Source organism: Osmia lignaria, chromosome 15 (genome assembly GCF_051020975.1).
Source record: "Osmia lignaria lignaria isolate PbOS001 chromosome 15, iyOsmLign1, whole genome shotgun sequence".
Taxonomy (NCBI): Eukaryota; Metazoa; Arthropoda; class Insecta; order Hymenoptera; family Megachilidae; genus Osmia; species Osmia lignaria.
In genome coordinates this window covers 10,519,566-10,546,519 of record NC_135046.1, presented here as the reverse complement: position 1 = coordinate 10,546,519, position 26,954 = coordinate 10,519,566, and the positions used below count along the sequence as shown (strand labels likewise).

The 26,954-nt window shown below is 35.8% G+C and overlaps 1 protein-coding gene across 1 annotated transcript; it reads right to left on the bottom strand.

The window, feature by feature from the left end:
- Positions 1-443: 443 nt before the first annotated feature.
- Positions 444-26,283, bottom strand: UbcE2H (ubiquitin conjugating enzyme E2H). The gene is made up of 5 exons (XM_034340729.2): positions 25,529-26,283; positions 18,391-18,467; positions 8,942-9,109; positions 8,663-8,791; positions 444-8,382 (listed from the first exon to the last, which is right to left on the bottom strand). The coding sequence occupies exons 1-5, from the start codon at positions 25,579-25,581 to the stop codon at positions 8,246-8,248; spliced, it is 564 nt and encodes a 187-aa protein (XP_034196620.1). The 5' UTR covers positions 25,582-26,283; the 3' UTR covers positions 444-8,245.
- Between the last annotated feature and the right edge of the window lie 671 nt (positions 26,284-26,954).

Below are 26,954 nucleotides of genomic sequence, written 5' to 3'. Positions count from 1 at the left end.
AAATCTCAGTCGGTAAGATGTAGAGTAGTTTGAGCCGTTCTTGAATAGATGGCACCACAATAGAAAAATTAAAAATGTAATCACTACGTTAAAACAAATGCAAAATTAATAAAAAAGATTATAAGACGCGAAGCGATAGGAGATAATAATCTCAACAACGTTAATCTTTTCATTTTATTGTACCAAAAAATTTCATCTCGTTCAATCATTATTAATTCAATATAATATATTTATCCTTTATATTTGTTATATCTTATTTATAATAAATATTTTGTAATAGTGTAGTGTTCATTGTTATTCTTTTTATTGTGTCGCCATGAGCCATGAGAACGTGGAATCAGCAAGTTCTTAATTACCGTTACTATACTAGCTAGAAAGACATTTTGTGATTTTTAATAAATTCATGAGATATATTAACAGAAGCACGCCGCATCGTTGCGTACTTGTTTCCTTTTTATGTTTTGCCTTTTCCTTAATTTTTTTTTTTTTTTTGTCAAAAAGTACGGGAATTTTCACCGTATTTCTCAGAAAACATTATTTGTTTCTTTCACTTTGTTTTGTTGTAGCTTCCGGTATGTTCAACGATGCGAACATTCAGACATAGACAATTCATACATTAAAACAATAGGTACCTAAGGAAAATTTTACAACTAGCTTAAGGCTCTAGTTCCCTTAAATCAGTTCGAATTAAAATTCAAACGAGGAACGTATCTCCGATTCTTCACAATTATATATTGACACATCTCGGAACAATTCGCGGTTGAATTATTTCTTTTCCATCGATTTCTGTACCAAGTTGTACCCACGAGTGCAACGTAGGCTCCCTTTGGATAAGAATAAAACCTCCCATCGTTTGCCTTGGGGAGTCTAAAGAGGACTTAACCTAGAAACTGTTTCCCCTATACTTTCAGCCTGGGAGATAATTCGAAACAATAACTCTGAGAACCAGGAGAAAATAAAATAACAAATTTTTTTTAAATTGAAGCGCTGATCGTTAAACTAGTCAATACTTTTATCACGATTCCATATTGAGCGTGGCGTCTTAGAACGACACCTGTACTGTTAACTAAAGGAAACCCAAGTTGCACGTGATTGCACATTATACACATCATTGTAAACCTCGTTTCCCGGTAATTGCGATGCAACGTAACTGATTTTAATGTACTAAGGCCTTAACGTGTCAAAGCAGCGGAGCTAATTATACAATAAGAAAATATATATACCCTCTACGGACACCAATAATTCGATCTCACGATTGTACGTAGAACGTAGACACAGCTCCGAGAACAACATTGTTTTACTAAAAATGTGAGCCGTTTATCATTGCGCATAAAATTTTTAATAAGCATTCCGAATGTCTTCTCGCTACGTTCCTCAATTATTTTTTTTTTTTTACCTAATCTCTCTCTGATAAAGCTTAACTTTGACTTTTAACGAGTATCTCGATTTCCCGTAAACCCTGCAGTACTCGTGCGACCATTCATTGATTGTTCTTCAACGGGTTTCTTATATGGTCTCCGATCATTTTGTGATAATTGAACTGAACACACATTGGATTAACAAGAATCATCATGATCTTTTTCGAAGTTCTATATGATCACTACTGCAGAGTTAATGACAATCGTGTTTCTTTTGGTTGTATGTTTCAGCATCTTAAATGTTAGTCTAACGTTACACGCTATGTGTCGAGAGTACTTCTAGTGATGTGTAACTATGTTAGGGCCATCTACGAGGTGCCCTAGGCCCTTAGGATACACAATTTTCCCTGAAGATAAATCTTGGGGCAGAGATAGTTTTCTAATCGATTTGCCCATTGCCAGCAGGGCAACCTCGTGAACAGCCCTGAAGGATTAAGCCACACACAGCTCGATCTACTGAATCCTTTCGAGCTGGATGATCAAATTTTGGACGACCGTAAAAATAGTGAATAAAGCGTGTTCCTTTTCTTTTCACTCGTAACCGAGGCTCACTATGATTAACCATCGGACGGTGGAGTCAGGTCAATTATGACCCGGATGAAATTTTTTAACAAGACTTTCAAGTATTATAAAATAAAGAGACAGTGTAAAATTTAGAAAATAAAAATCATTATTTAGCGACCCACCGTCGGAGGATTAAAAATACTTAAAACAAAATATCTTTCTTTCCTTCGTCGTTCCTTTCTTTCTTTTTTTTTTTCTTTGCTTTCACGTAAATCCATTATTGTGCATCACCTTCCACTTGATCACATATTGTATATATAATATTTATATAGATTTAATTACACAACTAGTTGCAATCGGCTCACAGACAAATTGGATAGGATGTTATTTCAACTTCCGTATATAGCGCGCTTACAAATCTCAAAATATCAATTACCCTTACTAATTCAATATTTCAGGCGCACACGCGGAGAATATACTTCCTCCCTTATTTTCTTTAACCTCAATGCTTCTCTTACGAGAACAGAATCATTTGGATAACAATTTTCGACACCATATACGGGGTGCCCTTTGCGGTGTGGTCGTCCCTTTTGATAATAAGTACAACACTCTCACGATAGAAAATAAGAAACATTCTTTGTGATTTTTTTTTCTTTTTATATCTATGCTGAAACATTTAACACATAACGTTGTATCGAACAAGTGTACGTGGTTCGGTGGTTCTGTATGTTACATTTAATGAATATCGATTTTGCGTTGTGATTTCATTCAAGACGCAGAAATGCAATCGTTTGTGCTTAACAATTTGTCGGTTAAAATAAAATACACAGAATGAATTTTCTGTACAAAATATCGATATAGTCGCAATTTCGATATTCATTAGGAATACGTACACAATTGTTCATAAACCCTTAAACTTAAGATGAACAACGCGCGTCGAGTCCTACCAGACTAGATTTACAATAACAAAAAGGAGAAAATAAAAAGCTTCGTGTCGTAGATTCGAGGAAATCTAATAATTAATATATTCTCCGTTAACGTAATAGCATCGTTGTTGTTTCGGTTATTTTGTGTAAAAACTAGCATCGATCCATATAGATCAGACGATTAACGATTAAGATCATTGTATTAGTTTTAATCAACCATTATTGCGGGATGCTTACGTCGGCATCGTCGTTTTAACATATTTCTCATTTATTTTTTTCCCCTTTGTATTACTTTTTAAATAACATCGATGATAGATTAGTATTACGAACGAGTAGCAAAAATATTGCTATTTCCTTATCTCGATGGAGAATATTGATCCGAACGGTGGGAATTAATTAAATCGCTCGATTGATTTAGCAACTAAATTCCAACTACACTTGCGTCTTAACGGCAGAGCAAGAATAATCATTCATTTTCCTAAATTATTGCAACCCTAATCGATACGATTTAAAAAACCACTCACAAATTTTGTGCGAATTAAAAAAGTATCCGGTAAGACGAGAATTTTCGATAGAATTATTCTTGCCCTGATAAAAGAGACAAGCAAATAACAAGATTGCAATTGTTTTATTTTTAAAACTTATAATATAGTGGAAAAAAATTTAACGAGTGATCCGGTTGAATTAGTCATGGAATAGAACAAAATTATACACTCACGATCAAAAGAGGCTTCTCCAGGGAGGATGGTGACGTCCCGGGCTCCCACCCTCCTCCGTAGGCATCCCCGGAGAGAATGACGATGCGTTGAAGGGGGCCCTATATATATAGAGCTGTGGCGGACCACCCCAACTTTTGCGCGCGAAAATTTGAATTGATGTTTACTTTGTTTTTCATACTTTCCGGTTACATACTAAATTTTATCATGTATAATGATTAAGAATTATATTATTTTCTTTCTAAATTAAAATATAGAGAATTCTTCCCTAAGAAAGCCTGATTAAATCGCGAGTGTACTGTTCCTTTGACTAATTAAGAATAATTAATTAAACGTTTGGGAACGAATGGCATTGCTCGTCACTGACAGCTTTTGGAGTTGTCCCACGATTTCTTATACTTACGAATTTGAATTCGCGTTATCGTGATCTTGCCTGTTTACATGAAATGTTGTGGTTCATGGAAAGAAAACAAATGAATTCTTTTTAGTCGATATAGCATTATTTATAACTGTAGATAACGACTCCTTTGTATTGTTTGTAATATTCTTCTGATTCCTGAAATAAGTAGTGCGACAGTAGAAGTACTTCGAAATTTCTGAAACATTCAAATATTCATGGAACAATGCTTGAAGAATAATTAATCTGATTGATAAAAAATGTTGCAAATGATATGTTAACAATTTGATAAAAGTATCACGATTAACAGGGGACTGAATTGATTTGTTTTATCAACTTTGGATATTTGTAGAGGATTTAAATAGAAGTAGATACAAATTCATAATGAGCAGAGACAAACAACATTTGCAAAAAAAATAAAAAATGATTATTAAAACTATCCTTTCAATTGGTTAAACAAAGTTCGGTTAGTAAAAAAACCATATACATAATAGCGTTGTGCGAATTATGATCAATAATAACATATAATTCATTCATAATCTTATGTTACATACATAAAAAAGTAATAACGTGAGATCTGTGAATACGACTTTGCCTCGATCACTGTAATCTACGAGAACGCAAATTCTTTTTATCTTTGAATCTTGCTTTTCCTTTTCTCTCGTTCGCATTGGCGTAACTAGACAAGGGTCATAAAGGAGCTGGCCCCTTCGAAATTTGGCTACTATTCTAAAATTCAAGAATGCAAAATTTCTAAAATACCAAAATTAACATTTGACAGAGAAAAAGAGTTCCAGTTACGCCAATGGACATTCACTCTTCCTCTCTCTCTTTCTCGCTGTTCATTTTGGTTTTCTCAATTAACGATGAAACGATGCTAATGAGAATATAATTAAAGCTACTACATCGACTTACTTCGAAGAATATTCTATGAAGAAAATATAAAGGACTAAGAGAAACTACTATCAGCTATATTTAATAAGAATTACAAAATTTTTCTAAATAAATCGCTTATTTTTTTTTTTTTTAATGTTTCTTGAAATCTAACGTAAAATGCGAATTATTTTTGTGAAACCTTCGAAGATTTATTTTACCTTCAGAAAACACGATTAAACGATGATGTAACAATGCCTGAGAAAAGACAACGTCGTATTGGTTTCACTCCATTTTAATAATCACCTCTCTAATTAATTAATACAATACTATACATTTCCACGAGTGGATAGAGCCACCATGAATCGTATCAATGAAATTATAAAAGCACATAATCGCGAACAATATGAATTTTTATCTTCAAGTAAATATCTTTATTTTTATTTTCCTAATTAAAAAAGAAAAAAATCTGACGATTAAAACGTGGACGCAGCTATCGTATTACGAATTTAATTAACACTTTGATGGCAGTATATTTTATCTAATTAATGACTTTCATAATTTAATTATATTTCTTGTATCGAAAAATTATATTTGAGAATTTTCCATTTAAAATTACTATATGAACTGATGTATAAAAATACTAAAAATTATTATTAATTAATTATTAAATACTGGTGCAAAAAATGATGTATAATAGCAGTATCAAAGTGTTAATAATTCAATTAAAATGTCACTAAATAAAAATGATAAAGATAAAAATGATACGATAGCCACGTCCATGTGTGAATAATAATAAATTGAATTGTTAAAAAATAGGGAGTGAACCTACTACAAAATACAAACGAGAAAATTTCGACTTTCATACCATATCGTTTTTCTCTAAAATAAAAAACACAAGGTTCATTATTCTGCGATCGATTTGCCAATTGATACGTTCGTTAAACGAATGCTCATCATTCACCTTTCTATGGAAACCCACGTATAAGGCACAATTTTCTGCCTGTAAAGGCACTAAAAATACCATGTGTTCTACGCTTATGGTTGATCATATTTTATACACCATAAAACCACGCAAAGGGAAAGAGATCAATTAACTGCTAAACGAAGATTATTGTGCACCAAAGATTTTGTACAAAATTCCCTCAAAATTCTTTCTCCAAAACTTCATAAAATAAAATTATGTAACCGCATAAAAATAAAAATTAAACTTCTAAAAGAAAAAAAAACAAATGAGAGTACACCCGCAATCAAATAAGGCTGTCTTAAAAAAAAAAAAAAAAAATTGGGACGTTCTGGGTACCCATCCTTCCTCGTGGGTGTCCCCGAGAAGAATGACGATGTAAGGGAGGAGGCCCTATTATATAGGTCTGTGGCGGACCATCCCTGGCGTATAAGCGTTTACGCGGGAACATTTGAATTGATATTTATTTCCTATTTATGTATCTCAATTATATACTAAATTTTTATATTTTATTTCTAAAATATCGTCAAAATTATAATTCTTAGAATTTCTACTTCCCCTGTATCACCATTTCCTCAAGGAAGACTGATTTGATCGCGAATGTACTTTAACCATACATATATATCTATATAAAAAAAAAAAAAAATTAAAACATTTCAACTTATTAAGAAATTTTGAATAATAAATGAGGGAGTATCACGAGGGTGTAGGGAGATAAAACGCATACAACTGTACAAACAATAATCGCCGTTCTAAATCAGACAGTTATAATAAAATATATATATTATATAAAGAGACATCACCAGGAGAGATTTTTCGCGTTAAATCGTGTTTCTATCCAAATTGCCGCTTCTACTTCCGTCCGCCGGATCAACGTCCATATGGTGCACTTCCGCCGTGGACGTACCATCTTCGTCTCTGATAATTCGCGATGAATTCGGTTCGGTCTGATGACAGAATGACGTGTCGTATTGACAGGGGTCACCGTTGATTCGTTCTCTTCCGTCGAGAATCGTTGAGCGTGCAGATTTCGACTGCGGTTGGGACAATCCGACATTAAGATCGTTACTTAAGCGACGTTTACAACGCAGACCTGTCTTCAACACTGTCGAAGCATGCCCCGGTTGCTGCGCCCTACGAGGGAAACGTTCAGGGATTGTGATAGAACAATGATAAGGAAGATGGACCTAGTACCCATTTTCCAATTTTTTTTAACTTTCTTTCATCGACAGAAAAGAAAAAAAGAAATTGTTCATGAGAAATAGAATAAAATGGGATAAGAATAACATCATCGACCCTGCACCCTGTGTTTCAGTATACCTTTATCTTCTTTTCTATTTACTGTCGAGACTGTCGTTCGTGAAGGCAACAAAAGAGTCGTTACTCTACAAGAATTTTTCATTGAAGTTCGGTAAAATGAAATTGATGCTAAATGTACAAGGTGTTCGAGAAGAGAGGTAATATTCAAGGTACTTAGAAAATTGTTTAATACATTCATTGCCATAGTAGAAGGATCCTAAGTTTTAACACTTTGTTGTTTTTAACTAGCTTATGGTATTATCTTATTACCTATATCAAATGATAATTGAAATTTAGAATCAATTATAATTGACATAATTCTGTTGACAATCCCTTAGGTAGTCATAGCGTTAAGATTAAAATATCCCTAAAGATATTTCTTTTAAATTCCTAATTATTTTGTTAATCTTTTCAGTAAGAAATGAAAATTATAAAATAGTCTTTACGATAGACAGAGAAGATATTAAACATTTTTCCTATCTTCTGGTAAGTACCATGTCCCTCAGATTTCCATTAAAATCTTTTCAAACACCCTGCACACGGTGCCAAGTGTAATTATTCTCGGCACGTGTACGAATAACAAAGCGCACTAAAACACAACGTAACACGAATTGCAACAGTTGGTAAACGAAATTTTAACAACGTTCCTTCAACTTCGATGCGCGATTTAAAAAGAAAGAGAGAAAATAAAATCCACAACGAGGAGGAACAACAACCAAGTGCGATAAAAAAAAAAAATATGAAACAAAAGCTTTAATCATCGTCGATCACAGTAATTGTTCAACCAGAATGCTATCCAATTTGGAATTAATAAAAAAATTTAAAAAAAAAGAAAAAAGAAAGAATCCTCTCTCGTTGAAAACTCCAAAAGCGATATTCTCTTTTTGTTCATCATCCATTTGCTGTTCATTTTTTTAAACGCTTCCTTTCAGTTTCGTTTACCTGCCGAATAATAATTTAACAACAATCTGGTCGCAGTTGAAACGTGTTCCCTAGGAAACGAAGTGACGAGAGTGCCATGTCGGCTAAACAGACGGTGAACACCGTCTGATGGTTCGAATGTAAGCATCTATTTGGTAGGACGAGCGATCGGAGTGTTTACAGGGAATCGAGATTAAGGATATGGGTACGGATGGTAAAATATTTGGTTACAACTCCATGTCCTGTGCTTCGTCCTCGCTGAAATCGCTCATCGAAGACTCGCTGTCGGACGAAACTCCGTTCTCAGTACCGCCGTTCTCCTGGTCCCTTAACGCCTCCTCCGTCGCGTATTTCCTCACGTAATCTAGCAACAAATCAACAAGGATATTGCGAGCAAATTAATATGGCCGGATATTCGACATGGAAATAGCTTTCCCCGAGCCAAGGTAATTTACACGTCGACCCCTTGGATCTCTGATCCCTCTACGCTCGTTCGAGTACATCTTCCAGCTAATATCCGGATAAATTGAAAACTTTTCAAGCGAGAGAAATAATTCTATGGTAATTTCCTTACTCTCTTAGCTTTCTGTTATATCACTTTTCGGTAGATAAAGAAAGAAGAAGGTAGACGATAACATACTCACCTGCTACCTTCTTCTTGTACTCCTCAGGTTTGTGTAGATACATGGCCGCGGCGTCGCCATTTAAGGGGTCAATTGGATTAGGATATGTTAACAATTGGGGCAGGAAAGACTCGAAAATATTCGATAAATCTGTAACAGAATAAAAAAGGTACCATCAGAATTATTCGGGTATCTAACCGTATGAAGTTGATTTTTCTCAAATAGAAAACAAATGGCAAAAATATTGTTCTATTTTCTTTCAAATGAAGGAAAAAGAATGCTACGTTTAAATATACATACCGTAAAGGGCAGTCCAAGCCTGGTTTATTACGTCTAGACACACTGTGCCAGAGACTTCGTCAATGTTAGGGTGGTACACCTTGTTCATAAAGCCGATCGAAGGAGATTTGAAGGGGTAGTGCTCGGGCAAGTGAACCCTCACCTTCCATATTCCACCCTCGTAAGGTGCTGTAATGTAGTCCAAATAGAAGGTGATTAATATTTCAATCTCATCGAAACTTCAATCTGCTATAAAAATTAATTTTCAATTGAACTCTTTTAAATTATTAGAGAATGAAATTTGTAGAGACACAGGAAACCTTTATATAGTCGTTTTCATTAAATTTTAAGCTTTAAATTGATATATCACAAGTGGTATTTTGTACTACTTTTATACCATCAAATCAGGACAGACACTCTATAGGAAGCTAATAGAATCACAGGAGATTGAAGAAATAAAACAGAAGTCAATCGTTCAATCTCCATGAAAGATTTGCACGATGGTTAATCGATAGCCACAACAAATGGAATATTGCATCAGTGATTGAGATTGAAAGCACAATTATCGATAATATTCCAGCAGCTGGGAATCATAACCGGCGATATAGATGAAGGAAACTAGAACGTTGAACGGTAAAACTCCTGGAACGTGATACTCTTTCTCGCTGGAAAAATGAACGGGAAATAGAGAAGGAAGGAAGGTTGACTTCTATTGTCCACGAAAAGAGGGAATCCATCAAACTCCGTGGCACGAAGGTGTTTTTAGATCGAAGAAGCTTACTTAAAGCGCTCTCCTTTCGCATAGAGAGCTTCTAGTATATCAAACAACGATGCAAATTCCAGGTAAGCTTTCCTTCACTTTTCCATCAGTTCAAATTACTCGAGACCTTTATTTTTAGATGTATTTCAAAAGGAAGTCGATGAAATTGAAAAATTCTACTGGCACTGAAATGCTCCAATAATAAAACTAAAGAATCAGAAGTGGCCACTTTAAAAAGAGAAGGTGACAAATGGAACGTAAATCGAACCTCTGTAATTTAAATATGGATGATCTTGAAATTTTTGAAAAATTGATCTAGGAAAAAAGTAATCATACCTCTACGTCTCCCTCTTGAAATATTATAACTTTGTCCTCTAAACTTTTTCCATAAAACCATAAATAAACACTTTATATAGCTTCAACCATGACTACAAATCTGAAGGTCCTCGGTTCGAATCCCGGTACCCTACTTTTTCTTTTTTTTAAATTTTTTTAATGAATCTTTGCTGTTTTTAATTTATAAAAATAAATAAATTATTTTTATTATTAATTAGTGACACTGCCCATTAGTAGCGAATACATTTAATTAATTAGATCTCAAATTTTTATTTTTTTAAACTCTTAATGATGATTCCCCTTCTGTCCCCGACCACCCCTGCTCACTCTATCTATTACACAAATTACTCTCTCTCTCTCTCGTGGTTTTCCGCCCGTCACGGTGCACCGACTTTTGCCTTCGCGAACATGCATACACACATGAGGATACAAGCGTGCATTACGCGCTTGCAGTAACGTGTAGGCGAGAAACGTGACCCACCTGTGCGTACACGCACGTGGAACACACAGACGAACGGATTCACGGTGAAAGTATCAATATCCACACGGAATCGGAGCTGCGGGAATGCACAAGCAACCGAGCTAATTCCTGTCCGGTGTGCAGTCGGTTCAGCGAACCAAGACTCATCCTATCGAGTCGACATGAAAAATAGGGACATTGTAAATTGACATCTCTGGACAGTCAAACAATAATTTCTTAATGGATGTTTGATATTTCAGTCTTGTATATAGAATCCTAAGGGTAAGTATTCACTTGAAAGTGGACACTGTTGACACTCGCTCTCGTGCGAGTCTTACTCTCAAGTGGGCACCTACTCTAAAGTATTGAGTTAGCAATTAAATTCGCGATCTTCATATTTTTCCCTATTGGATTATTTATTAAATTTCTCTTAAATTCGAAATTCACAAATTAATTAAGTACCTTGTCTCAATTTATTTCCCGGTACGTTTAATTGAACTATTATCGCGTTAATTGATATAATAATGAGACACGAGTTAAACGTGATATTTGTTTGATTATATCACGATCGTATGAATATAATTAAATAAATCAAAACTGAATAATTTTGTCCGTTTATCGGTGGGTTGTTTGGAACATTTGCATCGATAATCCTTTATTCAGTCGCACGCGTATCGTTTGCTGTTTAAATTATTTCTATGCGAAATTGAGACGAGGAATTATTTTGAAACTCTCGTATTTCGAATGATTTTAGAAGACAATATATTGGAAATTTAAATAGAATTGTTATATTTTTATTTATTAATTATTCTGTTTAGCAGAAATGAAATTATGCAACATTATACCTATATTTCTGTTAATCAAACGCATAATTGTAATCGCATTCAATGGTAGATTAATTAATTAACTGGCTGTAAATGATTTCAAGGCTTATTGATGAATAGTGATTATAACGGATTGAATGGTTGAATCCACAGACCGTTGGAGAACTACTAAAATCAACGAAATTCCATTGAAGTACCCTCCCATTTAGGGATTAGAAAACAATGCAAGGGAGGATTTGAACGGTAAATTCTGTTCACCCTTAATATCTTTTCAGATTTCAAAGCTGTTTTGCTCTTCATCTACCTGAACTTGCTTTGCTCATATTTCGTTTATTTAATAACACTTCTGATATTTTATTTTATAAAATTACATCCTGCAATTTAATCAACAAAAATGAAATCAAAATTAAAAATAGTACTTACTGATTTAACGTTAAAGTAAAGAACGATTGAAAACAAATTTTTAAATATTTTTCCTCAATCGTGTTACACAATTCTGAGGCTCGTACGTTTGATCAAAGGATACAGTATTTCGTTACGATGCAATGCAAGCAAGGGTTGCGAATAATGAACGCGAATCGAACACCGTAACTGAACCCGATCATTTCCTGTTTCTATCCAATTGAATCGTAATGGACCGTAGGATAAGCTCCCATTTGCAAGATAATCGAACTATATCTGTATTTCCTGTTCCCTCTAACTGGAATATATTCTCTTTTCCCTCAGTCGTCATACTCGAATTCCATTTATGATTTTTACGCGATGAAATTATGCCCGAACGAACACGTCTCTTTAATTCAACCTAAACGTGGGTCACGTTTGCAAATTTTTTTTTCCCTCCAAAGGGTGAGTCGAATCGTAGAAATGGAAAACGAACGCGTAGCAACACGGTTTTCCTGTAGCACGGCAACAGCAAGGAAAAACTAGGTCACTGGGCCAGGCTTGGAGAAGTTTCGTCGTATCGAACTGCATCCGCGCGACTCTTCAGCTCTTTCGAAATACAACCTCCGTGGGAGGGTGAAAGAAAAAAGAAAAGATATCTTGAGTAATTAAAGGGATTTATAAAAGAGGTAACCGTTGTTGAACGAGCCGGAGAGGTATCGTAATTGAGGACAGGGTGGTGGAAATTCGCGAGCAACACGCAACGAAAGTGAAACGGTTCGCTGGAAATTACGACAGAGATTATACACGGTGTACATCGAAATCTCGACGCGATTTCTAATGAAAATTTTTTATGAAAATTGATTAAATTTCGTTTTCTATTAAACGAGGGGTAACTGAAAATGAAAATCTACTTGTAAGAAGAAAAATTTCTTTATCCCCTTAATTTGAGATAAATGAAATGAAACAATCAACCGAAGGGTAGACACGGATAGGAGGATCGGGTGTGCGAGATTACCAAGGGTCCCTTATGCACAACATAATTTGCACTGTGACGTAGACAGCTTCTACGTGGAAACTGGGTCAGCTGGAAGCGTAGCAATTTAGACGCATCGAGAGAAAAAAAAAAAATGTGCTTTTACACGTATTCCAACTACCAGGAGAGAAGCATTTTCATGCTCGCCTATTGGATTTTCTTTTTCTCCATTTTTATACTGTTACCAGTAATTACCACTCCCGTGGAAATGAGATTTGTACACACGCATTACGATCAAATTTCTGCAACGTTAATTAATTGTATTTCACCCAGTACGGATGAAATACCGAGCTATTGATGTATAATATTTCAGGCATCGTTAGGTAAATTCAATTTGTATAATTAACGGTGGTATCTCGCGAGATTTTTATAACGTGAAATCATGTTTGTTTTCCACCATGTTCCTGTTATTTGTCCGCAGAATAAACGCCTGTATTGAATCCTGCATTCGCATCCGTGTAATCATGATATTTCCCTGTTATTGTAATAATGCAACGATGATTGCGTTCAATCTACATTCCTATAATTTCATGCAAATAGATTTGTTATTATCATATCGTAACGGTGAATACTATTCTCGCTAATGAAAAGAAAATTTGTGGAAAATGAACGACTGAACTGATGACAATTTGAAGAAAAAATAGCTTGGAAAAGGAAATGAATAAAACGAATAAGTAGACTTTGGCAAGAAATGGCGATAAAACGCGTGGCAGAGAAGTGGACGCAAATTAAAGGCAACAAGACGAGAAATTACGGTCTGGCTGAGAAGAAAACAATTCGCGGTCGTTGTGCAAACGAGATACTACCGGGATGATAATTTCTGTAATAGCGATGGTTTTACAAGAAAATTCGAAAAAAAAACAAAAAAAATACTCGGTGAATTAATAATTCGTGGTACGTTGATAAAGCAGAGGCGAGCGACCTTTTTTATCTCTGACAGATGTGCGTAATGCGTGCGTTAACCCTTTCGCCGTAGTCATCTGTGCCGGAAAATATTCGCGTACACTCGCGATCAAATCAGGCTTCCCCGAGGAAAGCGGCGATGGGGCGATGTTCCCATCCTTCCCCGTGGACGTCCCCGGGGAGAATGACAATGTGGCGAAAGGGGGCCTGCTTATATAGGCATATGTCGGACCGCCAATTGCATATGAATTTTTACGCGGGAAAATTTGAATTCATTTTTACTTTGTTATTTGTACTTTTCAATTATATACTAAATTTTTAAATTATTATTAATAATAATTATTAATAATTAAAAATTATATTTTCTTTTTTCTAAATTAATTTTAATATCAGGATTTTCAATGAAACGTAAAATTAATTGCGAACAAAGACCCTGAAATTACACCTGCTCTGCTTGTCAGAGGAAGAACAAGCTCTCCTCGGTTGGTCTTTCTGTTTCCATTAATAGTTCTTAGCCACGTTGCTCGCGCTTCGGATTCTATCCGCGGACAGATTCTTGTCGTATCTCGCTGCCAAATGCACCATAATTGCAGTTTAATTGATTCCCATCTCTCGACGGAGAGAACGAGTCAAAGTCGGTTGTCCGACTCGCAACTGCTTCCTCATAATCGAAAATGCACAACCGAGACCGTACAACGAGAAACAATAAACTCGGGTCTTTGGTTACGGCAACGTGGATCTTTTTGGATCCTTTTATACAATAACTCGTCTGCTATACAAAAGGAGAATCTAGTGGAAAGTATCTCCGGAAAGCCAGCGAGCTACGAAGTTGTTTAAGGTCTCAATTTAGAATTGTCGAGCGTCATTAGCAAGAGGATCCCTACTTGTAACTACGCTTTCCGGTCAAATATGTTTTCATGCACATTCGGATGCTATGGAGATTTCTGGAATGACTTTCAATCTTGGAAATATATTAGGAGAGACGGGGAGAGGTCGAGATTCCAAAATTTCAAGATTCCAATATTCTAAAATCCCCAAATTCTAAAAATTCTAATATTTTAAAATTGCAAATTTCTCAAGTTCTAATATTTTAAAATTCCAAGGTTCTAAGATTGCAAATTTCTCAAATTCTAATATTCTAAAATCCCAAAATCTAAAATTCTAATACTCTGAACTCCCAAAAATCTGAAATTCCAAGAGTCCAAATTTCTCAAATTCCAATACTCCAACATTCCCCCCCAAAATCTAGAAAATTGAAAATTAACTATTCGTTCCCTGAAAGTCGAAAATACTTGAATGAAAAACTACTCAATAATCGAACACTATCCCCATAAATGGCTTATCGCAATTTTTTCCAACACCCAATGGAGCAGCATCGGTGTCGAAGAGAATCTTGGGCGTATTAGAGGGCCGTTGTTAAAGTGGGTCAGCGTACGGAACACAGTGTATCACCGATGTGTATCGGCGACCGCTCATTTACAGGCATTTTCAAACAACTCTGTGTGCTTTGTGTAGTAAAACACGGATGGTGTAAGCGGCGGATGTACTGAGAGCATACACATGTTCAACAACGCCAGGCGTCACAAAGAAAAATGCCTCCGGTTCTAATGGACGAGGGTATAAATTAATTTTATCAAAAGCCCTACACAGGCCGAGTATCTGATATCGGTTCGCTCGAAATAATTGATAAGAAAAATCACGAAAGGTGGATGAAAATCGTTTACGCGGGTTTACAATGCAATTGAGTTTATTAAGTAACTCATTAAACTGTGATAAAGAACCAATAAAGATTGTCTACGTGGTACACAGCCAATGAAAATCATTTGCGTTGTAGTGCACCAAGAAATCGACGATATTTGTTTCTGTGATACATTCGTAACGAAACACTGTTAATCTTATCAGTTACCAACGTCGTTTGTATTCTTATAACTTTTACTTCGTATGCCTTAAAAAGAGACATAATTACTGGTAAAAGGATTCTAAAAACTTTCTTAACCTTCGGACTATGTATCACCGATATTTTTTTAAATTATTTTTCCAATATATGAATTGCAAAACAATTTTCGTACCGTACCTTTGGATTCCAATTGATTCAACATCCACCTCGAATAAGAACTCTATCGTAATAAGAGAAAAAATAAAAATAGAAAGATAGACAATTCACGTACTGATGATACAGGTTACGCAATTTTGCTGGTTGATCAAGTAGAAATAAAAAGAGCAACCACCGAGGAGATGCGTCTAAACAGAACGACTCTTATCGTCACCGCCATTCTCTCTTCCCATGTAATTTATTTCAAACCGTTCACAGTAATACATCGATTTATCTGGAAAACACGGAATGGTCTTACAGCCAGTAAGATCCAGTTGTTGTTTCCTTTAAAATATCGTGAAAAGTTGCAGAAACTCTCGACGTGACCGTAAAACTATCTACACGAATTTTATGGTTAAAGTAACGTCGAGTTTGCAAAGAAGCTTTGGTAAAAAGAAAGAAAAAAAATTGTTAAAAGTTCACACGATACAGCGCGATAACTGCAGGACGCATAAGGTGCGTCAACGATAGGAAATCATATGACACACATGGTGCGTCAAGAGTCTAGAACCCTAGAACAATTGTGCAGATAGTAAAAAGTAATAAAACCTTTTATGAATTTATTTTGAATCTAATTAAAAGTTGCAACAATGTACAAGAATAACTAATTAACGAGATGAATGAAAAAAAAGGTGATCTCTCGTCCGAGAAAAATATAATCAATCCTGTTTTCTTTGCTTTTGTAATTCGTTTCTAATTAACTACAGTTTCGAGGCCATACTCGACGATTATATTTTTGACTTCGATGGAAGGAGAGAATTTTTTTGCATCGAGATGCACCGCGTTTACGATAATTGTTGTAACACACGAACGATCACATACACGGTCATAATAATCGAGCAGCTTACCCAACTGTAACTGTTCCGAAGGACGCAATAAAAGCGAAGAAGCAATGAAATTAATTTTAAAACACTCTTTCATGCCACCGGCATTCCAGAATAGCGTTATTCCTCGATCGATCAATATACAAGCGAACAGAAATCCTACGGCACGTAAACATTCCTTGTTCACTGTACCGACCTAATTGTACCCGTACGCTACGATATCGATAAACCCTTTATACGGTAATTATCGATAGATCTTAAGCTTTAAATTGAATTTTAATTAACCGATATTTCGCGATAGTTTTATGTCATGAAATCGCGCCTGAATTTGAATCTTCTAAAATCAGCCTTCTTTTTTTATTTATGGAAAAGGAAATATGTTTCCGACTATTCGGTTAGGGAAAGGCCCGGGTAGTATGGGACTCGTGCCACCCACGCATAATTTCAAAATTAGCCCGCTTGATATGCAACAATGTGATAATTGAAAAACCGTGCGCGACAAAATTTAAATCACCTCGAGACTCATTTATCAAATGAACTTCTATCGAGTTTCCTCGTTACCGGTGCACCGTTAACCCGATCCATTACTTCCTGGTCTTGGTAACCTTGCCCTGCGAACCCACGAATAATTTATCACGATATATACGAACGGACACGAGTCGGAAAGAGGAATCATCGTTTCACGTGATTATATCGTACTATGTTCTCAGCATTTCAGAATCCAAGGTCTCGCGTGTTCCTCGGAACGGATACACTTTTGCAATAATAGTTACATGCGTTTCCATCGATCAGCTGATCGACACGATATCAATCAAATGTCTGACGAAGTGTTCCTTAGAAAGATATTTCTACCGAGACCAAATTGTGTTTTATTTTTGGTCATAATTGACACAGTTCCACAATTATTATATGTAGGAAATTATTAATTTGTATAACGAAGAAGCCTTCAAAAAATTCTACTGTTTCCAGAAACCTTTAAATTTTTCCATTAATTGTAATAGAAAACAATCTATTGAACTCTGATCCATGAGGGTGCTTATATTAGTTAATCTGTTCGTTAGTGACTTTAGCGTTAAGCCCAGATAATAATGATAAATTAGGGTATTCAATAGGGATAATTGTGAATGTTTAACCGTATCTTTAGTGTTAAGCCCAGATAATAATGGTAAATAATTAGGGTATTCAATAGGGATAATTGTGAACGTTTAACGGTATCTTTTAACAAATGATCAATAATTTGATTGTACAGCATGTTAGGTAAGCATTACATAAAATATCTGGTAAGTGATAAAGTGTACAAGGAAATGCAATAGAAACTCCTTCGTATCGTCTTTTATATTTGCAATGCGATACTCGTAAGGAGAGATTACATTGTTCTGAGATTGCTTCATGGTCGTTTCTTTTAGTTTTTCAATCAATGTTATGGTTTCTATTGCCATCAAATAAAAAATAATACACGATATCTCCTATACGTTGCCTTAAAATATTATCAGTTGAAAGAAATTCGATTAATTAAAAAAAGTATTTTTCTATTAAAAAAATTTATTTTTAACAAAGTTATTCTAATGCCGAAAATTTTCTATGTTTAATATGGAAGAAGATTTTCCAATCAACCTAATAGAACTTCTTTCAATCTCTGTAATTAGAAAGCAAGTCATTTTTCAGAATCATTCTAAATGTAACTATATCAATTTAGTAGCAAAAGGACTAGTTATCCATAAATCAGACACTGATTACCACTATGATTACCAAATCAAATTTAGCCAAATAATTAACAAAGAAAAGAAGGGAAAAAATACTTGCTCTCCTCAAAACACATAAAATATCCAAAGAAAAGGTGTAGTTCGTACTTACTGCCCCTTGGACCGTAGAATTTCACGGAAAATTCGTTTAATCCTCCTAGAATCGTCACCTCATGCTTGCTTTCTATTCTGTGAGTCGGTTAAGGAAGGTGAATCTGCAATAATATTTAAAGGAACACGGGGATCGGAGGAGGTAGGTGTACATTCAAATAAGAAGCGAAAACACGGGGGGTAAATATGTGTTTTGGCGTCGACGAGAAAACGGTGCAATGAACTAAGGTAGACTATTATGGGCGCGAAATCTTATCAAAAATCCCGATCGTTAGATTCATTCGACTTCCCATCAATTAACACGTTCGCTGCCACTCCGCCCACGCGATATCGAGCGCTCAATCGCCAGAGCTTAAACCAGGGATGAGCAACCATTTTTTAAAACGAGCCAGCTACAAATTTAAAAATGTGAAATTTAAAAATTAAAGTTAAAAAATCAATATTTTAATCTTAAATTTATTTAAACATCAGTGCCTATTTGAAAAAACACCATGGCAATATTTCCAAAAATTAAGTTAACACGCCTAGGGAATTTTTCAAAATCAAAATGTAAAATCTTTGAAGGGCCGTACGAGAAAGTGTGGCGGGCCCCGGGTTGCTCATCCCTAGGTTCAACAGTGCGGCACATTTACTACCCCAATCTTGCAAGAAACCTTAAAATTGAATTTATAGAGAAATAAATGAGTGATCTACTTCAATTGAAGATTATAATAACGGTTTCACGTGAAATCTGGGCGCAATTTGTCTCTAATGCATCTGCAGAGCTCTGCACATTAGAAAGTACTTAGATTTCTGAGCAATGCTCATGGAGTTTCTCCGAATACAATAACGCGCTCGATCCGAAGAAATAATCATTTCTTATTAAATTTTTAACTATAACTTTCTCGAGAATTCTTGCAAATAGCAGAAAAAGGAATGAAATCTGAAAACGAACTATCCTTCGTCGAGATCTGCGATTACGATTTATCACGCGCCATCGAATTTCAAGCCACGTTTGATTTTAATCGTTAGGTTCGTTTGAACGGAACTCATTACTACGCATCCAGGATCGACGGGTACCTACACGGCGTCGTTCCGTCGTGGATCGAGCAATTTTCACGCGAGATTGGCCCCGATACCGCGATAGAATAATTCGCGGGCATGCAAAGTGTCGTTGGAGGAATCGGGGTCGGAGATCGAGTACGAAAACAAGCTACGCAACCAGAAAACGATGCTGAAGAACGGAACCGGCTGACTTTGGAGAAAGTTCGGCAAACAATTATTTCCGAGGCGTGAGTTTGCCCGTCGAAATGAAATCGCGGCAGAAAATGAAGTAAAAGAAATAATTTTTATTTCCTACTGTAATAAATTTCATCGCTAATGAGAACATTTTATAAAAAGCCCGCTCGAGTTATTCTATACCACTGAAAACACATCCTTTTAATTTCCATCGAGTGGTAACGGAGCCGTGAGAGCCGCGCGATCGTTGAAAAGGAAAATCAAATTACAACGATGTGTTATTCAACGTACGGTAAACCACTTTCTTGTTTTGGCAAGCGGTTACACACACGAGGCGAGCGTTACTGGCCTCTCACCTGGCGCAGCTTCGAGCTTTGTTATACGGAAAGACCAGGCTACCGTGAACGCACTCGGTTCTCTTGTATATTCCCGTAGTAATGCCGTTGGATACGCATAAATCGAGGTGTACGCGCTACGTTAACCCCACCCCGGACACGCAAGTGAATAGAATCCAAATTAACCTGTACCGTCAATCGAAATAATTTTTAATTAGTCTTTCATCAAATGTATGATTAATAAAAGATAATTAAAATAGAGGCCCCATTCCAAGCTTTTCGTTTAATTAATTCATACATCTAATCAGAGAAATTCATTGAGATAGTAAGAACAGTGATTAACCCTTTGAGGGACACAATTTTTTTTCGAATTAATTATTGAAATCAAAAGTTATCTAAGGTTTTTGGGGTCGCTGATTACTATTCTGACGTCAGAATTGCAAAATTCAAAAATTTTCAGAGCTGTAGGATTTTTCGTTCAAGAATAACCGAATTTATTCTGGGGAAAAAAATGAATTTTTTGTGTTTTAATTGCTTACAATTATAAACACTTTCCATGAAAATTATATAACTTGGAATCCCAAGAGTCTAAAAAGTACTTTCATGTTGAAAAATCTGCAAATTAATTCTGAATTAAAGAAAAAACGAAAAATAAAAAGATGGTACAAACACGTACCGCTGCCCTTCAAAGGGTTAATGAGCAGGTTAAATTTAACTAAATCGCGCATCGGTCTTTTTCTCATTTACTCCCAGCAAAGACCACTAAACTCTAAAACGCGTCTGCGTCGCGTCTATCCAAATAAACAGCACGTGCGAATCGATGTCGCGTCTATCTGCGCAGATGGTACGATTGTTTAAAATATCCATCACGCTCGCGCCCTTGGATGTTATTTATTTTCGGAAAACGCGCCCCTAGATGCCCTCTTATCTTCGATGTTCGATAAGCCGCGTTTACATTGACCAACGTACCCATTGGTGCGCGTGCGAAAAATCACGCGAAAATTTTCGTCGAAGTGAAATAATTCTAACTTTGTTTCTAACGCGACAGGAAACATCCCTAACACGTACAAAATTCTTTCTTCCGTCGTTGGTCTTCGTTACGAATTCCAGGCACTGTAGTTACATAGAAACGGACATGGGATAGGCGTTGTGTACCGCTTAGATAATAGCCGTAAGAATTGCTTAGATAAGGAACGGCACAAAGCGAAACAGCCTCTTTTATAATGTATTCGAGAAACACACTGAAATGTACACTGATAGCGAAAGGTCTATGTAATCCTGGCCCGTAAACAAGGTCAAGTATTGGACACGGGATGAACTCGGCCACCTCTTCATTTTTCAATTTATCCGCACGTTCGCCAAGGTTTCCCAATTCGACGCATCGTGTGCGTCCTGATTCGCTCTGATACAGTGACGCACCATATGCGTCCTAATCTACTAATCCAAACTTGAATATTTCAAGAATAAAAATAAAAATATAGTACCAATATCTATGATAAAGAATCATTTCATGGTTTTCCCAATTCGACGCACTGTGTGCGTCCTGATTCGCTCTGATACAGTGACGCACCATATGCGTCCTAATCTACTAATCCAAACTTGAATATTTCAAGAATAAAAATAAAAATAAAAATATAGTACCAATATCTATGATAAAGAATCATTTTACGGTTTTCCCAATTCGACGCACCGTGTGCGTCCTGATTCGCTCTGATACAGTGACGCACCATATGCGTCCTAATCTACTAATCCAAACTTGAATATTTCAAGAATAAAAATAAAAATAAAAATATAGTACCAATATCTATGAGAATCATTTCACGGTTTTCAATATCCTCTAACAAAAAGGATAAAATCAACTGCTTTCATATCGAACCCGTTCATTTCAATACGCTATCTCCATACAAATCAAGTTGTTTTTTTTCCATTTCTTTGGGAGGTATAGAATCGATCGCGAACAAATACCCCGGGACGTTTATTAACTTCGATCTTTGATGTTTAGAGAATAATTGAAATCTCGAATAGATGGGACATCGTGGAGGTGGACGTTATTGAAATACGCGTCGTCGATATCACGGGTCTCAGGTAAAACTATATTATACGAAGAACACTTTTCGCGTGTGCTCGCGTGCTATCGAAGCCATTACGGTGAACCATTAACCGCCCATATCGAGAACCTTGTTAATTAGCCGCGTAATTGATTAGCTTGATTTCGACGGGCGGACAAGGAACCTTCTGAGAGGTCCATCGAGTATCGTCGATCCATAATTGAATTACTTCCGGAACACCACGTCTACGTGTTTCTCGTCTGACCACTGCATTAGAGAAATAATGAAAATTACACAGGGTTGGTCGAAACTTTAGATGCACCGTGCGCGGCTCGTTAAGCTTCCCCGAGGAAAATGGCAATATAGTGAGAGAGACTCTCCGATCTATGTACATAAAGATGAAAATTAGAATTTTTGAAATATTAACACTAGAACTGCCGGGGATTGATGCATACTTATTTTTAAATTGAAAATAATGTAAATTATTGAATAAATGAAGGAAGAAATATAACAAAAATACCTCGATAAAATTTATAATTTAATTATTACATTCCGTTCCCAATCGGGAACTTAAATTTCAAATGTTCTATAGTAAATTAAGTAGACAATACTGAAGACTCTGAGTTGGTTCCAAGTGGGAAGATTGCGCAATTTTCTAATAAAATTTTATTATTTATTTCATGCCTCATTTTTAAGTAAACTCGTCATAAAAATTCGCGCAATAGAGGGTTAAAATAAGGAACTGAAAATTAGTCATTTTGACCTCTTTGGTAGTTCTAGTGTTAACTTCGAAAAAAATTAATAATGTCCCTAGGAATTATTGCCATTTTCTAGTCTATTATTCGTCCTATTGAAACTGGACTAGAACAGATGATAAAAACAATGTTAAAACAGTGGAAGGTGTGTATAAATATGCGGTTGCAATTCTAGAAGAGGAAGCAAACCTTGTCATTCGTGTCATGTAGGCGTTCAAGGTGAGCCTTCGCGATCATACGACGAACACTAATAGATACGTTTTATAACACTTTAAACAGTGTTTTTTAACGCGGCTCGATTTGTGTCACAATATTATGCGACAACTAGAATCAAATTTATACAATCTGATTTATGATCATCGATAACCGTGCAACAAAAAAGGAACAGGTTCGATAACAAAATTGATTATTAATTCGCTCGCTTAATTAAAATGTTTCAAAATTTTTTAAATTACGATTGAAAGAATTTGAACAGAAGACGATGACAACGAACGAATTTTTCTTAAATTTACAAAACGAAGAAGACCGAAAATACAACTTCGGTATTCCGCATCGCGGAAGAAAGGAATTCTTGGCAAAGAAACAATTTTCCATCGAGCCCCGTAGAAAAATAACGAAGCAACCAGTCGAATTGGTCGCTAATGCATATTCCATAATAAAGCTAGGAAACGACTTTCGGCGTTATTTAAAATGGAAATATTTACCTAACTCCGATTTGCCAACAAGTTTATACGCTATAAAATTTCAAAACTTGTATACGTTCCCCTGTTTATTTTAACATCGCAGAGATCCTCCAATTTTTCCGTTCGCTTTATCCCCTTCTAACGAATCGTTTTTATTTTTGTACGCTGAAAACTACGACTGTTCCGTTTCAAGATACCGATTATTATTTTACGACTTTTCTTTCGAATAAGTTTCTAAATAAATTCCTAAAGGTACGAGAAATGATTCTGAACTTAAATGGAAATTTTAATTAAAAAGATACAATAATATTTTTGTTTCTATAACACTTGGATTAATTTTTTTCCTGTTATCAGTTTATTAAAAAAAACTTGTACTATACTTGTCCCAGTTTAATCTTGTGTTGAGATAATGGTATCGATATAATTTGCCTTGAAAATTTTCAATTTATCTAAGACTTTAAATTCGTATCACTAATTCTTTCTTCGGGAAATTTGAAAACCTGTTTATACCGAACGAACCGATGCGAATAAACGCATCCAATTCACTTTGCCCGACGAAGCGCTTGCAAATTTAATGTAAGCTTCAACAAAGACTGATCGATGGTTACGAGACACGAAAGGACACGGTATAAAGAGAGACTATCATCGCTCTAGAAAAACTGACACATTCGTACAAGAACGTCTGTACAAGAATGATAAGCGAAACGCGACGTTATATTACGCAAAAAATCAATTTCTTACGAATTAGGTTCGTATATGTATATTAAACAATGAACATTTAATTATAAAATTATGCACATTTACATAAGTGCGAATTTATTGGTATATTAATATGTTATTAATTAATATAAATATTAATTAATTAATAAGTATATTAATATGTGAATTTAATTGTTAATTATATAATTAAATCAATCTTTTTCAATTTTACAACCCCTTATGGTGGAAAGACAATAACCCCCATGGATTCACCTGTGTAATAATACTAGAAGTTACTAGAACTTCAAAATCAGTGAAGCAATTATTTTCCTCGCAACGTCTACCCCTTGCGTAAATGTACATTCTATATCAAAATGATAAATTTGTTCGAACGTTGATTAAAAAGTAAAATACGTCAACGATCGTTGACCAGGTTTATCGACGAAGGTATATCTCTAACCGAAATGGCCACCTCAGGCAAGAATAATGGAAATTATTAGTCACTATCGTCACGTGACTTATCAAAGATAATAATGTTTGGTGAAAAATAATCGAACGAGTCTATAAGTTGGCACCGTTACTATCTTTTGTTTGTATTTTTCATATCTGTTTGTAAAGCTTGCGTTTATTTTTCTGAATTATTCGGTTAATGTTGAAATATTCGGTAATTGAGACGGTGACGTCTCAATTACCGTTGGTCGCGCTTCACTCCGTTTCGAAGCAACGTACATATGTATATACGCTTCTCTTTGACGCGCGACTTTAAATATTTACGCTCGCTACGAATGTATAAATATAAAGAGTATCATAGAATCCGGGTATCGTTCGAATTCCTAAATCAAAGAATTCCATCGAAAGGAACGAAATGAGGAAGAAAAAAAAGAAAAATATAAAAGCTAACCTCTAAAAATCTGTGGTCGGGCACACTCGCGATGCGTTGAGGGAACAAGATAAAGCTGCGCACACACGAGCGCAGAAACGTAGGGAGTCAGCTGGTTTTAAAAACAGCTGTGTTCCGTCATCAACGAAACAAGGAGTTAAATATCTCTGGTCACCGTAAAATATCATTGACATTGCACCGTGTTGTTTCTCGTCGGCCTATAAACCAATCGGTTACCTGATAAATAAGCGATTCCACCGTGTAACACGCACATGCATACTACGTAGCTCTTGCACTTGCAACCATGTGCAGGCCTCTCTCGCATCCGATCGCAAGCACGTGCGATAGAGCGAAAGAGAAAGAAAGAACGAGAACAAGAGATCGCGGAGTAGGAGGGTCAAGAGGGTGGGGGGTTACGGGAGAAGGAGTCGGAGTGGGGGGGAGGAGACGAGGAAGAAGAAAAAAAGAAGACGGAGATACAAATAGCAAGTAGGAGAAATAAAAGTGAATTTCAAGGATACAATTTGAGAACGTCCGTGTCCATACGTCGTTTTCCAGCGCTGGGGGACGACATATTTATCGTCTGTTATCGCAGCAGAGCCCTTCGCAGCAAGTCCTTGAATCAGCTGAGCTCGATCGTCGTTTAGGAAGGGCCTCTGACTGCTACCGATTATTTATCACAGCAATACACACAACAATATCAGTCTTTCACCACTGTGATATAACACACTGTTTCACCCGTTGCGAGCAAGTTTATTGAGAAACAAAAAAAACAAAGACACGCGCGCGTGATGGTCGCTAGTCAGTCGTTGAATCTTCGACGCTCACCACGAAGGAAAACGACACCAGACGAATTTTGCGACGTCAGCGTTTGATGATGTTTTCTATGGATGAACGAGCGTAGGATCCGTCGATGTGTAGCGATATACAAATTGTATTCCTCTTTGTCCGAGCGGACCAAGCCAAAATCCTCGGGCTAGAGGATCATTTCACCACCACCAACCAATGATTCCCGTTCAGAGACTTTTACTGTTCGACACGTTTCTCGCGCACACAGAAAACAATTCTTTCCCCTAAACCTCCTCCGCCTCCACCACTATGAAACGCCTGTTCTCGTGCACCCCACTGTCAACTCACAGACTTCACCACATCTGATTCCGCTTCTGTACTGCTCTCTTGCTTGCTGCTACCTCTGTCTTACGTCTTGCCACTGGATGCGCGCGCACCATACAAAATCCCTGCTATCCTCCACAAATCACCAGCAATTCTTTCGTTTCACTAATATCACTAGAATTACGGCAAAGAATACGGCTAAACGTTGTTACGTTTTTTTTTAATTTTCTTTTTTTTTTAATCGCCTAAAGAAATTCAAACTGAATAACTAATAAAAATATTATTAATATTAAAACGTGTTCGTTTATGCCCTTATTTCGTGTTCTATTATTTCATACGAATTATTTTTTATTATGTGGCAATCAGTTGCACAAAGTATCCTATTAATGTTGTATTTCGTAACTAAAAACGTATTTTGATTTCGTTATGAATAATTTATACATGTATACTTGATGTTGAAATATTGAAAATTTATCACGCATTATGTATTTGCTAATACGAAAACAAAAGCATAAAGCAATTACTCGTGAAATTTAAAAACAAATTCGTTATAGAAAGCACATATTCATAAAAATCACTAGTACTTGGTAACACTGTAAAATAGTATCAATTGATGACGCGTATGCGTGGAATTTAAATTTAAATTAAATAGATAATGATGTTCGTAATACCTATACAGTAACGTACGGAATCGTTATAAATAATATATAAATACCTTTTAGAAACAACAATGCGAAATCCAGTATCTGTTAAATTTGATTAAACTTGACATTTAAAGTTAACCCCTTTCACACATATTATAGGAGAAATTATATAAACCTTCAATGGTAGAGT